The sequence below is a fragment of the Phalaenopsis equestris genome, unplaced genomic scaffold, assembly GCF_001263595.1.
Source record: "Phalaenopsis equestris unplaced genomic scaffold, ASM126359v1 Scaffold000572, whole genome shotgun sequence".
NCBI classification, from domain to species: domain Eukaryota; kingdom Viridiplantae; phylum Streptophyta; class Magnoliopsida; order Asparagales; family Orchidaceae; genus Phalaenopsis; species Phalaenopsis equestris.
Window position 1 is genome coordinate 116265 of NW_018165012.1, and position 12624 is coordinate 128888.

A 12624-nucleotide genomic window follows, 5' to 3' on the forward strand; every position below is an offset into this window, starting at 1 on the left:
ATATATATATAAAGCTAAATAGTCCAAGATAGTTGAAAGGTTTTAGCGTTAAACAAATTTAATTTGAAATTTTATTCACTTAAAAAATTGAGTGAGTTTTGGTGTTAGGGGCATTTTATCATCCCTATTAAATGTGGAGATTTCTCTACATCCGCAGAGCGCACTCTATTCATTTTTTTCAGAAAAAATTCCCTTAAAGGTTTGACCAAGATGATTATTTACAGACTCATTCAAGAAAAAAAATGATCACAAGCATACCACTAAATTGAAATTTTTTCATAATTGTATCAGATGAATACACTTCCAGACCTACCCAACCAAGGAACATAATAGCCTCTGGTCATTCCTTTAATATATATATATATATATATAAAGCCAAATTGTCCAAGATAGTCGACAAATTTTAGAGCTAAACAAATTTAATTTGACATTTTATTCACTTAAACAATTGAGTGAGTTTTGGTGTTAGGGGCATTTTATCATCCCTATTAAAATGTGGAGATTTCTCTACATCCATAGAGTGCCCTCTATTCATTTTTTAGATGAAATTCCCCTAAAGGTTTGACCAAGATGATTATTTACAAACTCATTCAAGAAAAAAAAATGTTCACAAGCATACCACTAAATTGAAATTTTTCCATAACTTTATCAGATGAAATCACTTCCAGACCTACCCAACCAAATAACAAACTCTTTCTCATTTTTGAGAAGTGCAATGAGATAAATCATGCATAAATATGTGCTTCAAGATGTGTGCTTGGCTAGCAATAATTGTAAAGTTGTTGTTATTGAAGGCAAACAGAGGCTCCAAATAATATGTTAGTAAAGCTGTTTTGCCTTCTCAAAAATGAGAAAGAGTATGTTATTGAAGGCAAAACAGAGGCTCCAAATTAATTCCAAGAGGCTCTATGAGCTGCTTGATCATGCATCAATATGTGCTTCAAGATGCATGTTGTTAGGAGAATAAACGAGTTGAACCAAGACTCGTCTGTTAAAATTTAAGCTCGAACTCGAGCTTGGCTAGCAATAATGATAACAAGCTTGTGAGCTCGAGCTGAAAATCATATTATCATGGGAGTTCGCCAGAGAATGTGTCGATGGTTGGAGAATATCAAAAATTGTCATGAAAACTTGCCGTAAAAAGCATCAATGTGACCATCAATCGGCTATTCGAGCCAACAAGCCAAGCTACACAAGCTTGAACTCGAGCTCATTTAATAGCAACCTTAAGCTCAAGCACGTTAACGAGTGGCTCGACTCACACCGTCAGTGTTTGTCATTGAAAATGGTCCTTAATCAAATATTTATCAATATTTATCTTTAGGATCCCAAATGTATTTTGTAAATATAGGTTACCAAAGATAAAACAAAACAATATCCTAACAAGAAAGAGTTTCTGATACCGGGGGCAGATCTAGGGAATTCTAGGATAGAACTGGGGTTGGGTTGGCTCTGATTACAAATGATACCGGAGAAAAAACCCAAATCATAATAGAAAATGATAATTTTATTGTTGAAATTCAAAAGGACTACAAACATCGACTCTTGATAATAGGAGCCTAACAATAATAAAAATATGGAAGACACCCTAGGGTGGCTGTGAGGGATTGGTTGGAGGAGACGGGCGTAACAAGAGGCTAGAATGAGGTTACAACAGCCAGCATGGTGTTGTGAGGGTGATGGCAGCAGCTGGATATAAACTTAGGGGCAGTGGTCGGGCTTTGGGGAGCAGGAAGTAGAAGTTGTGGATGGTGGTTGGGCAGTGGATCAGAGGCATGGAAATGGTTGGTAGTTTCTGGAAGCGGGGTCAGAGGGGATTGTGGAAGGCTAAATGTCTTTTTAGGGTCGAGCTATAGCTAAACACCACCTGAACCCTTGGAGACGGCGCATCTCAGACAAATTATAGCCAGTGGACCTTCGCGTCGCCGGGTAGAGGGGAAGAATGACTCAAAGGCAAACTCATAATTCTCCATTCATCAAAAAACGGTCTGGTTTTCAGAGAAAAAAAAAAAAAAAAGAACAACTATAAATAGGAGAGATTAGGAGATAGACTAGGCAAGAATTAAAGAGGGGAGGGGGGATGGGATGAAAAAGGAAGGAATTTGAAATAGTATAGACGTGGAAGATAATAGATAACGTAGGCAATGAATAGGGAGGACACTCTTTATGAAAAGGAGTTAAAAGGTGAGGGGGAAGCTAAAAAGGCAAGAAAGAACCACGGTACTGTATCTGCTACAGTACTACGGGTGGAAAACTCCTACGTCAGTTTCTAGTCAAATATTTAATACATAAGTGAAAAAAATTGTCAGAAAACTCCATTGTTTCACTCTGGATTTTACTAATATGATTATATTTTATCAGTTACCCTTGTCAACATTCAGCTCAAAGATCAGGACTTAGTATTGTAAGTTAAAAAAATACCTGAAAATAGCTTCATAACTGACTTTTAACTGCGCTACAAAACACTCCTATTTGAAATGTAGCTCACAAACTCTTGCTGCTGGGTATGTTCAACTCGTTCCGCTACAATGCTATGTTCATTTGATTGCTGCTGCGAACCATTATTGTTCTGCCTTCTTTCATGTCGATTGTTTCTCCTATCTCTCCATCTCAAATACTCAACAAACAAAGTATTTCCGCCTACTGTTACACCGAACCCACTGAACGAAGAAAGTAGAATGGAGAACACGGAAACAATTTTAAGCTGCGTAAATTCAGAAAAAAAATAAAAACATTAGGACTAATTGGTCTCCAAATTTCAATATGACATTTCTTCTTCAGGGCATTTACACACATATAACCGAATTACTATGAATTTATATATCCAACACCTAAACTTTGCTTTAACATTTACGCCACCCATATCTTTCTTATCACATTAAAAAAATAAATATTGTAACTTTTTAAAAAATGAAATACACATTTTCATGCTTGGGCAAGGTCATATTTATGTAACAAATGAAGCTTAGGTGTTAGATGTGTAAATACATAGAAATTGAGTGGAATGTATGTAAATCTTTCTTCTTCCAATACAAAAGATTTTCTCACTTACTACAGTGTAGAAAATGTGACCAAATAAGACAACAATTGCGAATTGGAAGGAAGCATAAGTCCAAATGAATGTTCTGGTAACTGCAGACATAGCAGCAAACAAAAAAAATATAAATCAATTATTCTTGGAGATATTAAAAAGCATGAACATGAATGGTGAAAGAACAGATGAGAATGATTATTAAAAGATATTTCTTGTTTTGTAACTCATATTCATCAGCATAAGAAGAAAATGGAAAGACAAGTCACTATAGTTAATCACATAAATAAATTTGCTTAAGCAATGATAAGCTCTAGGCTTAAAATTTTAACCCTCTCAGGCCAAGAGCTCAAGATGTCCTTTGCTTAGTATGTATGCATAATACCCTGTTATAAAAAAAAGATGGGAAGTTTTACATACATAACCTCAAATCCTATGGATTTACATCTCGAACATCTAAACCTCAATTTTTGCATATATGTCACTTTACTTATGCATGAAAATGTATATTTCCCTTTTTAAAAGTTAAAATAAGAGAAAATATTGCGTTATCCGTTGTACAACGGACGTGATACAGAGGAGGTCCGAGCTCCCGCTCTGCCCCGTTGTATCACTTCCGTTGTCAGGACGCAGCTCTGCGGCCTAACTCCGGAAGCAATATTTTTTTCTTGAAATAGTGATATTTTTTATGTGATTTGAATGATTTGGGTGGTATAAATGTAAAAAAGCAAAGTTTAGGTGTTGGATATTAAAATACATAGAGTTGGGTCATATGTATGTGAATGTTCTGAAAAGATACATCCGTTGTGATCATAAGTATGCAGTCAGAGATACATCCGTTGTGATCAAACATCTTTTACTAATGATTTCTTAAATATATTGTTTTCATCATGATTTAATTTTCACTGCCAGAATTGAACCGACCAACAAGTTAGAAACTTTGCTGTTTTTTCAGTTTCTCTGCTAATTTTCACTAGAAATTATTAGGTGCAGATGAGGAAGATTCATCCAACCAATCAGAAGCCGCATGTAGCATCCATACCAGCTGACAGAGCTATTATACACAAACTCCTGATTTGTAAGATATTTATATAAATAAATTTCAAGTAATTCTACAAACATTGTTGTTCCAGATTGTATTTTCTATTCCAACGGTGTGTTGTGTTTTAAGACAACATATTCTTTTTACATAAAACTATCTTTCGGTTAAAACTATGTTCAAATAAGTTCCTCGGTCTGATATTTTGGGGCATTTACCTACATAGCACACAATTTTATGTATTTACATATCTCACACCTAAACTTTCATATTTACACACAGAGCATTCAAATCTTTAACATCACATCAGAAATAGCTATTATCACTTTTTAAAAGTCAAATACACATTTTCGTGCACATGTTTAAAATGTCAAAGTGCTGTGAGTAAATATGAAATTTCAGATGTGGGATATGTAAATACATAGGAATTGTGTGCTAAGTACGTAAATTTCCTATTTTTTTAATTGTTACAGAATAATCAAAACTTATTACTAAAACTGAAAGCTTGCTAGACCGAAACCAAATCTGAAACTGAATTTCAAACCTTGGTTCTCATTATGAAAATATTAAAATTAACTAGCTGTAGAAGAAAATATTATGTTTAAAATATTACAGATAAGAAGAAAGCAATAGTTACCCATTGTGCATGCTATCAAGGATGAGAGAATCCCCAACAGACAGGAAAAAGGCAGAGATAGAGCAAGAGCACGGGGACCCATTGCACTTAGCTGTTAATTAAAATAATCATTCATTTTCATATGTACAAATAAGAAAAGATTCACAAAGCTAGCTTGTGGGAAGTGTAAATATTATGGGACCTTTACATACCCATTTCATATATATTTACATATCTAACACGCAAACTTTACAATCTATATGCCACCCAAGTTTTTCATGTCACATCAAAAATACCACTATTTTAACTTTTAGAAGGTGAAATACAACTTTTCATGCTTAAGTAAGTGGTATGTATGTAAAAGTTGAAGTTTAGTTGTTAGATATGTAAATACATAGGAACTGAGCGAAATTTATGTAAATCTTCCCGATATTATTCTAGTTGTTACAAGGCATAGAGAATTTACCAAAAGTTGCTCCAGGAAACAGAAATAGGCGAGTATGCTAACCATGACAAGTACGGGTACATCCTGCCACATCCTATAGGAAAGTAAGTAAAGTTTCCAATCTAAGTTAGAATATGGCATTTACATATGAAACGCTTAATTCGTATGTATTTACATATCTAACACCTGAATTTTGCTTTTTACATTTATACCACCCAATCTTTCATATCACATAAAAAATACCACTATTTAAACTTGGGGCAATTTTGCATACAAAGCACTCAAAACTTTGTTATTTATAAAACTAGCATCAGTTTTTCAAATTCTCACTCAAATATCAAAATTCACAACAAAACCCCAACTCATATTTTTCATTTCCATGAAACTCTCAATGTTTTGATCATGGCATGCATACTCGAAAAACTGACCACGTTGTTAGTTTTGTAAATAGCAAAGCTTTGAGTGCTTCGCATTTAATTATTTCTTTTAACTTTTGAAAGAGAAATACACATTTTCATACATAGGTAAGACGGCATATATATAAAAATTAAATTTTAGGTGTTAGATATGTAAATATATATGAATTTAGAGGTATGTATGTAAATCTTCCCACTCCAATGAAGCAAAAGAAAAGACAGGTTTTTCAAATACCAGCATTTTAGTACATAATATTAAAACATGAGATTTTTTTTACTCGACTCATATAAGCTTCTATCTGCTACCCATTATGCAACTCCTACAAATTCATTATCTTTTTTCATTTATCTTACGATATCGATCGCATCTATCTAATAAATTCAAGCATGTTACCTACTATATCTATACAGAGTAAAAGGAGAGAGAAAGGAGAGGGGACATAAAAGCTTCTGACCATAGAACAGGCAGCAATTCAAAGCTATTATTTTTTATTGGTTATATTCGATGTCATTACTCAGCTCATCCTACTCAAAGTTATTTGTCATATTATTCTCATCAAAGTTACTAGTCAGCTCTTCCTATTAAAAATTATGATTTTACTCATTCAATTCAAATATTTAAAATAAAGTATTCATAAATATACGTTTGTTCATCTACGTTGGGTTGATCAAATCATCTTATAAATTTAAACCCAACTCATCAAAATTGTCAGCTATTCATCTAAGGTACTCATCAGGCCATCTAAAAATTCTCGTAAAAGAAGCGATCTGGAGTAACTTTTCAAAGGAAATTGTATACTAGAACTCAACATGTAACTCATTTTTACATGGAACTCGTCAGAAATTGTCTGGCTTATGGATGCTATTAGTTAGCTGAATTAGTTCATTTTATTGTATGCTCTATTAATGTTGTATTTATTGATTGTATCAATTAATGTAGCGTTAAGTTTTGATTTAGATGTTGACGACCACATAGATTCGGACGAGTTCATTGAATAACTCTAGATAGTGGAACGTGCCTTTGAGATCAGGAAATCCCCTCAAACAGAATGGTGAAACTATTCACCAATAAGTTAAAAAAGAGTATGTTATTTTGGTGGAAAAATTTGAAACACATACGCCAGTGCAAGGAAAAAGGAAATATCAATGTTTGGTCTAAAGATGAAACAAAAAAAGAAGCACCAGTACCTATCAGTTTATTACAAACAGAATGTTCATACCCTAGCTTCAAAAAATGGATAGGTAACATCACCAGATGACTGAAACATCTTACAGACATAGTTCAACCCCACGATCAAGAGCAAGTACACCCAACGGGGCATCCGAGCTAACTGATCTGATGAGACATCAATTCAGAGTGGAGAACACGTGAAATCAATCCGCATTCTCAAATTCATCCCAGCCAGAAAGTGTTTAAAATGTCACGAATATGAGCATATTGAATCGGATTACCAAATTAGGAGAATGGTCTCATTCAATAATCAGGGAGCAACTGAAGAAATGAACAGTGATACAATAGACATTAAAGAAAGCGAGGACACAAAAGGAGTGCCAGATTTCAACTAATGAGGAAGAAAAGCATGTAGTTCAAGTCGAGCCCATAACAGAGACTCCAACAGAATTAATATTGGTGGTCCATGGCGGTCCTAAGTCCAAGGAACCACGCCAGACATATGACAATCTTAGAAAAGAGAATTTCAAACTTTTCAAATATATAGCCTACTTCTTGAGTTGCCCCTACTGAGGGAGGTCCAATATTTTAGAGATGAGACTCTTTTATGTCATTTCTGGAAGTCTATATGAAATCATTTGGGTAGTAAAATCAATTCAATAGAGCAACCATCGACAGATGATAAGACAAAATGGATGAACCACTGCGTTGGATATCACCTTAGGATCTTTTGGGGAAACAATAACCTGTAATGAGATCTATATCCTAATAAAGAAAGAGATGTCTCTCCTAAGTGTTATTTATTGAAATTTGTCCAGTCTGCCATAGATTTTGTCCCAAACTTGATTTTTTCCTTACATACTTGTTGATTAGATACACTCAAATGAATACAATGAGTGTAGGAAGCCAATTATAGATTTGATGGCTCGAGGTTTAGTTCATGAGGATACTCATCCACATGCAACTCCAGCTCAAGTTATGTCGAAAGAGAATGACTATTTATTCTATCATGATATGATTTAGAATGACAATGTCTGCTTGATTGACTTACTGGAAAGTTACAGTAGCTCCACGGCCTTCAACATGGCCGATCTGAAATCATACTATGAAGAGACAAAGGCTTCGATGAATAGGTCGAAGCTCCCTGAACCCCAGTAGACTGACCACAGGTGTCTGCTAGGGCAGGAACGGGATCTCTCATGATTGGTTGTTGGATTGCGCATTGATAGAGAGCGGAATTGTGCCTGACAAGGCTGGATTGTTCAGTCTACCCAAGTGGGAGAGTCGGTCGACTCTTCTAAAGAGGTTGGTGCCTCCTTTCAATAGAGGGGTCCACTCCTAGTTATCCTAGGGTTATATATTTGTGATCCTAATGTTCTAAGTTTAAGTTTTGATTTAGTTTTTTTGTCAGAACAGTCGTTGGCGTCCAGGTTTTCCCTTCTAGAGTTGTATTCGATGAAGATTGCTGCTCCAATTGTATTTTGTCCTAAGTGGTGATTATTCTCGATCTTTCCATCCTCCACAATGCTCCCTTCTGTTGCTCTCCTTTCCGCCAACCCCAATCCTCCTGTGATCCACCTTGCCACCAACCTTCTTGTTGAGTTGCAGTCCAGCCATCAGGTTACTGCAATCAGCCATTGGCCAACAATCTTTCTACCATAAGGCAGGCCAGCCATTAGTTTGTTGCCATCCCGCCGCCCCAACAATCACCTTCCTTCTGCTGCCCTTGCCGCCAACCACCTCCCCTTGTTTGTTGTTGCTTGATATTTCCCCTACCCGGAGCCATCCTACCTCTGCCTTACCACCACCATCGTCTTGAGCCCTAGTTTGGCATTTGTGTTTTGTTATCATTGTTATTTCCTATTTTTGTACATGTTGTAACCCCTATTTAGTTTCTAATAATAAAGTGCATTTCCCATTGTTGTTTGTGTTAACTCCGACACCCACACCACAGACTCAAAATTAGATGACACAATTTTTATATAAATCCATTTAGTAGCAAAAAAAAAGAAAATAAAATAAAATAAAAAGAAAAATATACTTCTTTGGTCCCACCAAAGTCTCATTTTAAAGGTGAATGAGATTTTATTTCAATGATGGAGATTACAAAATTGTCAATTTGGTCTACAATGTGAAAAATTTCCAGGATCATTATAGATTCTCACAAATTTAGGATTATGTAGAACTATAACAGCAACAGCAATAACAAAAAATCTTTATCCCACTAAGTGGGGTCAGCTACATTAGTCCTTTTTCTCCATTACGTCCTATTGAGTGTCATATTTTTATTTAATTCTAACATATTAAAATCATTTTTATACAATATACCCAAATCTTTTTAGATCTAGGTCTGCTTTTCTTAACATCGGGATTATGTCAGACTCAAAATAAAAATTAAAAAAGCAAACTATTTTTAAGTCATTCAATCTCAATGGTTTGCTATTACCTGTACTGAAGAGCACCTCCATGTGAAACCCTATTAGCAACCCGTCTATGAGAAACCTGAGTGCTCTGTAACCTCAGCAATGTAACTGGCAGGTTCTGAACATCTTGCTTGCAGACATCGCAAATCTTGTTTCCCTTAATGCTAAACCATTTTATTGCGCATTCTTTGTGTGCGAGAGCAAGTTCTCCTTTGCAGCTACACTCCATCTTCAAAGTTTCCCCTCCTTCTCCCAGCTCAACCAAACATATCCTGCACACTGCCTCCTCTTCTGGAATGTCTTCACCTTCAACTTCACCTTCATCAACTAAATTGTTACAGTACGCCAAAACTTTGTTAGGTTCTATTCAAGAAAATGGCGATTATAAATTGGTATTCTCAACATAAATATAGCAGGTTTAAAAAGCTACTGTGCTAACAAGATGTAAACTTGGTTATTAATGAAGTACAAAAATAGTTCCCTTATTCTTTAGTCCCTAAGTTTACAAAACTGCTATTAATCCACAAACACTTTTAATATGGTTTGAAATAGTCCCAAATGATGACTATTTTAGCCCCCATTATAAGATTTTGGGGACTAATTTTAACATCTTTATAAACTTTGGAACTAAAATTGCCCTAAGTTAATAGTTAGAGACTATTTTGGCACTTCACTCATTATTAATGATTGTGAATTAGAATAGTATATGATGTTTAGATTCACGTAAATATTGATAAATGAGTATTTAGTACCATTAGCTTCTTCGGTGATTTCAACTCGCGTGTCATTTTCATCCGGAACAGGACGAGGAGTTACTGGAATTACACGGATCATACGTGGCGAATCCACTATCCTCAAACTCCTACTTTTGGCATTCCCTGGTACTGAACGTGAGCGTGTCATTTGATTTTGTTCTTGAGGTTTCTATGAATAAAAAACGAAATCGTCAAAAAAGTCAGCAATGAGTAGGAAAGCAGTTCTATTGAGTAGATATTAGTACTAAATGATTAAATAGATTCCAAATAAATTTAGGCCAAAACTCTACACAGGTTTAAACTGGGGAAGCAATTTGACATCTTCAACAGTGATCTGTAAGAATATTATTGGTATGCAAATCTTTGGAAATGATGTTTCTCCTTGGAAGCAACATACGATAGGTTTTAAAGCGGTACAATATTTTTTTTTGGAAGATTCACATACATATGCACAACACAATCCTTTGTATTTATATGTATCTAACACCAAAACTGTGATTTTTACATCCAAAACACTTTAAGATTTGAGAGTAATAAATTTAAAAAATCAAAGTTTAGGTGTTAGATATGTAAATACATAGAAATTGTGAGACATGTAGCAAATGCCAGTTTGCTTTATCAATAATCATTCATGAATCAAAACCACTTGAAACCTAAAGTAGCCATCATACAAATTTTTGCATGAAGATACAAATTTAAAAGTTACTGTGCTTGAAATCGTATACATGGTGGTGACTGATCTTGAATATTGTACAAAAAATTATAGTAGATAGTCTACTCAAATTGCAGAATCTGAGTCGTTCTTTATATTTTGTTTTTCAATGTGATATGAAAGATTTGGGCGGGCGGTAGAAATGTAAAGTTTCGGTATTAGATAAGTAAATATATAAGAAATGGGTGGTATGTATGTAAATGCCCATTTTTTTCCAAGCTTGCATAGAACTATTATGTGGTATGATTTGATCCTGATGTTTAATCTGACAGTCTGAAAAACATTATAAAAACAACATTTATAAATTAAACCCATGAATTATGTTTCCCTTCAACCTATTATGTATCAGATTAGGTAGATTTCACTCTTACCATTTTCAGAGTGCAAAACCAGCAGTTAGTGCAAGTAATGGGGAAAAAGATGGTAGCTCCTATCTAAACACTTTATAGGATTTATTTCTAATGATACATATGTAATAGGAGTACCACAAAGAAAATTTTATATCAGAATCATAGTGTAAATCACGTGTAAATTTAGAATCAAAACATTGAAAACTTACGTCTGAAGCATGAAGGTCAATCACATGTCTGTCATGTGCAGATTCAGGGCATGAATTTGCAACAGGTGATGCAGGTAAAGAGATCGTCATTTTTGTTTTTGTAAAAAGGGCTCTGGTTAAAGAGAATGTCACTGAAGGAGAAGGTTTATTTGGCTGTTCTTGTGTCGAGGTCCCCAGTTCTTGTGAGGGGGTCCCTGGAGTAAGAAGAGCTGTTCTGTCTCCTTTAGGTGCTTCGTTCTTTATCCAACTCCATTGTGGTAGAGGATTTGCAGTCGGTGGCGCTCTCATTGAAGAAGGCCTGGGTGGCAAACCCGATCTCGCCGATCTTGGAGTGCCTGAAGGGACGATATTTATCCTTGTTGAATTAGGTGCTGAGTTCTCTAAAGACCTGCCTGGAATCTCCAAGGAAGATAGCTTGGGCCGCCTAGGGTGATGAGATGATGTAATTCGTCCTCCGCCACTCCCAGTGTGATTTAATGCCTGCAAAACAGGTTTCAAGTGCTAATCCAATCCTTAACTTCGATGCGAACAAATAGATTAAGTTTCGACTCCATTATTAGCTAAATTCAATTTCATAGGTTTTAACGAAATCAAGGTGTTCTTGCTCTCATAAACCCTAAATCCGGGAAAAAATACACCAATAGGTTTTAGGGATTTGGCAAGATTGAACACTTTCATCCTACAGAATTTAATAGATTTACTAAATCCTATTCGTGGCCGAACAGAAACCCTGAAAATTACAGAACATGGAAAGAAAACCCTAAACAGCTACATTTAAATCGAACAACGAATTCCATTTTTTTTCTGCAATCAAGGAAAAAAGGCATTCCAAGAAGCCACAGTAGACCAAAACTAAAAAAATATATAAAAATCCTAAACAGATGAGATGGGCAAACCTGCCGATTTGGGTACGGCGGGGTCGCGCGGTGGACTCCTCCGCCAGCCGATGCGGCGGTGCCGGAGAAGAAGGAAGAGGAGGGGGAGGAGTGCCGGAGCTTTCCATGAGCTCTCGATCGAATGAATGTCTGCTTTCGCCAACAACAATCTTAAATATTTCGTTAAATTTGAGGAAAATAGTAGTTCTGAAGGATCTCCGCCGATAATTTCTTCCGTAGCGGAAAGAGAGAGGGAGAGAAAGAGTGGAGAGCAGGAGTCTGACGCCATCTTTCTCTGAGATTTAAATCTTCCCCGTTCTACAGACGAAACCGGGGGAAGAACCAGCGAGAGTTTGGCACCTCACTGGAAACTCAGTCGTCCTGTTTTATATTGAAATTGACAGTTTTCTGCCGTTGGAAATCTGCTGAAGAATCAGATTGTGAATTAGCCATTGAACGGCACAAGTTTTTTAAATGATAACGGCTCTAAATTTATAAAGGAAGATTAACATGCATGCCATATATATATATATATATATATATATATATATATATATATATATATATATATATATATAATAA

At 35.4% G+C, this 12624-nt stretch overlaps 2 protein-coding genes across 3 annotated transcripts in view; one reads left to right on the forward strand and one right to left on the reverse strand.

The window, feature by feature from the left end:
* The window catches only part of LOC110029435 (obg-like ATPase 1), a 53076-nt gene extending 49004 nt beyond the window's left edge, over positions 1-4072 (forward strand). The window contains exon 13 of one of the 2 annotated variants that reach the window (XR_002294540.1): positions 4019-4072. The gene's annotated coding sequence lies outside the window, so the exon portion shown is untranslated. The remainder of the gene's footprint in view (positions 1-4018) is intronic. The other variant, XR_002294541.1, reaches the window with a different exon arrangement.
* The window catches only part of LOC110029421, a 15550-nt gene extending 3055 nt beyond the window's left edge, over positions 1-12495 (reverse strand). Inside the window, exons 1-9 of the mRNA XM_020731705.1 lie at positions 12445-12495; positions 12064-12192; positions 11168-11647; positions 9894-10065; positions 9165-9468; positions 5153-5225; positions 4708-4798; positions 3053-3132; positions 2422-2704 (exon numbers count right to left, since the gene is read on the reverse strand). Coding sequence (XP_020587364.1) covers positions 2456-2704; positions 3053-3132; positions 4708-4798; positions 5153-5225; positions 9165-9468; positions 9894-10065; positions 11168-11647; positions 12064-12192; positions 12445-12495 — 1629 coding nt within the window. The 3' untranslated portion in view covers positions 2422-2455. The remainder of the gene's footprint in view (positions 1-2421; positions 2705-3052; positions 3133-4707; positions 4799-5152; positions 5226-9164; positions 9469-9893; positions 10066-11167; positions 11648-12063; positions 12193-12444) is intronic.
* Between the last annotated feature and the right edge of the window lie 129 nt (positions 12496-12624).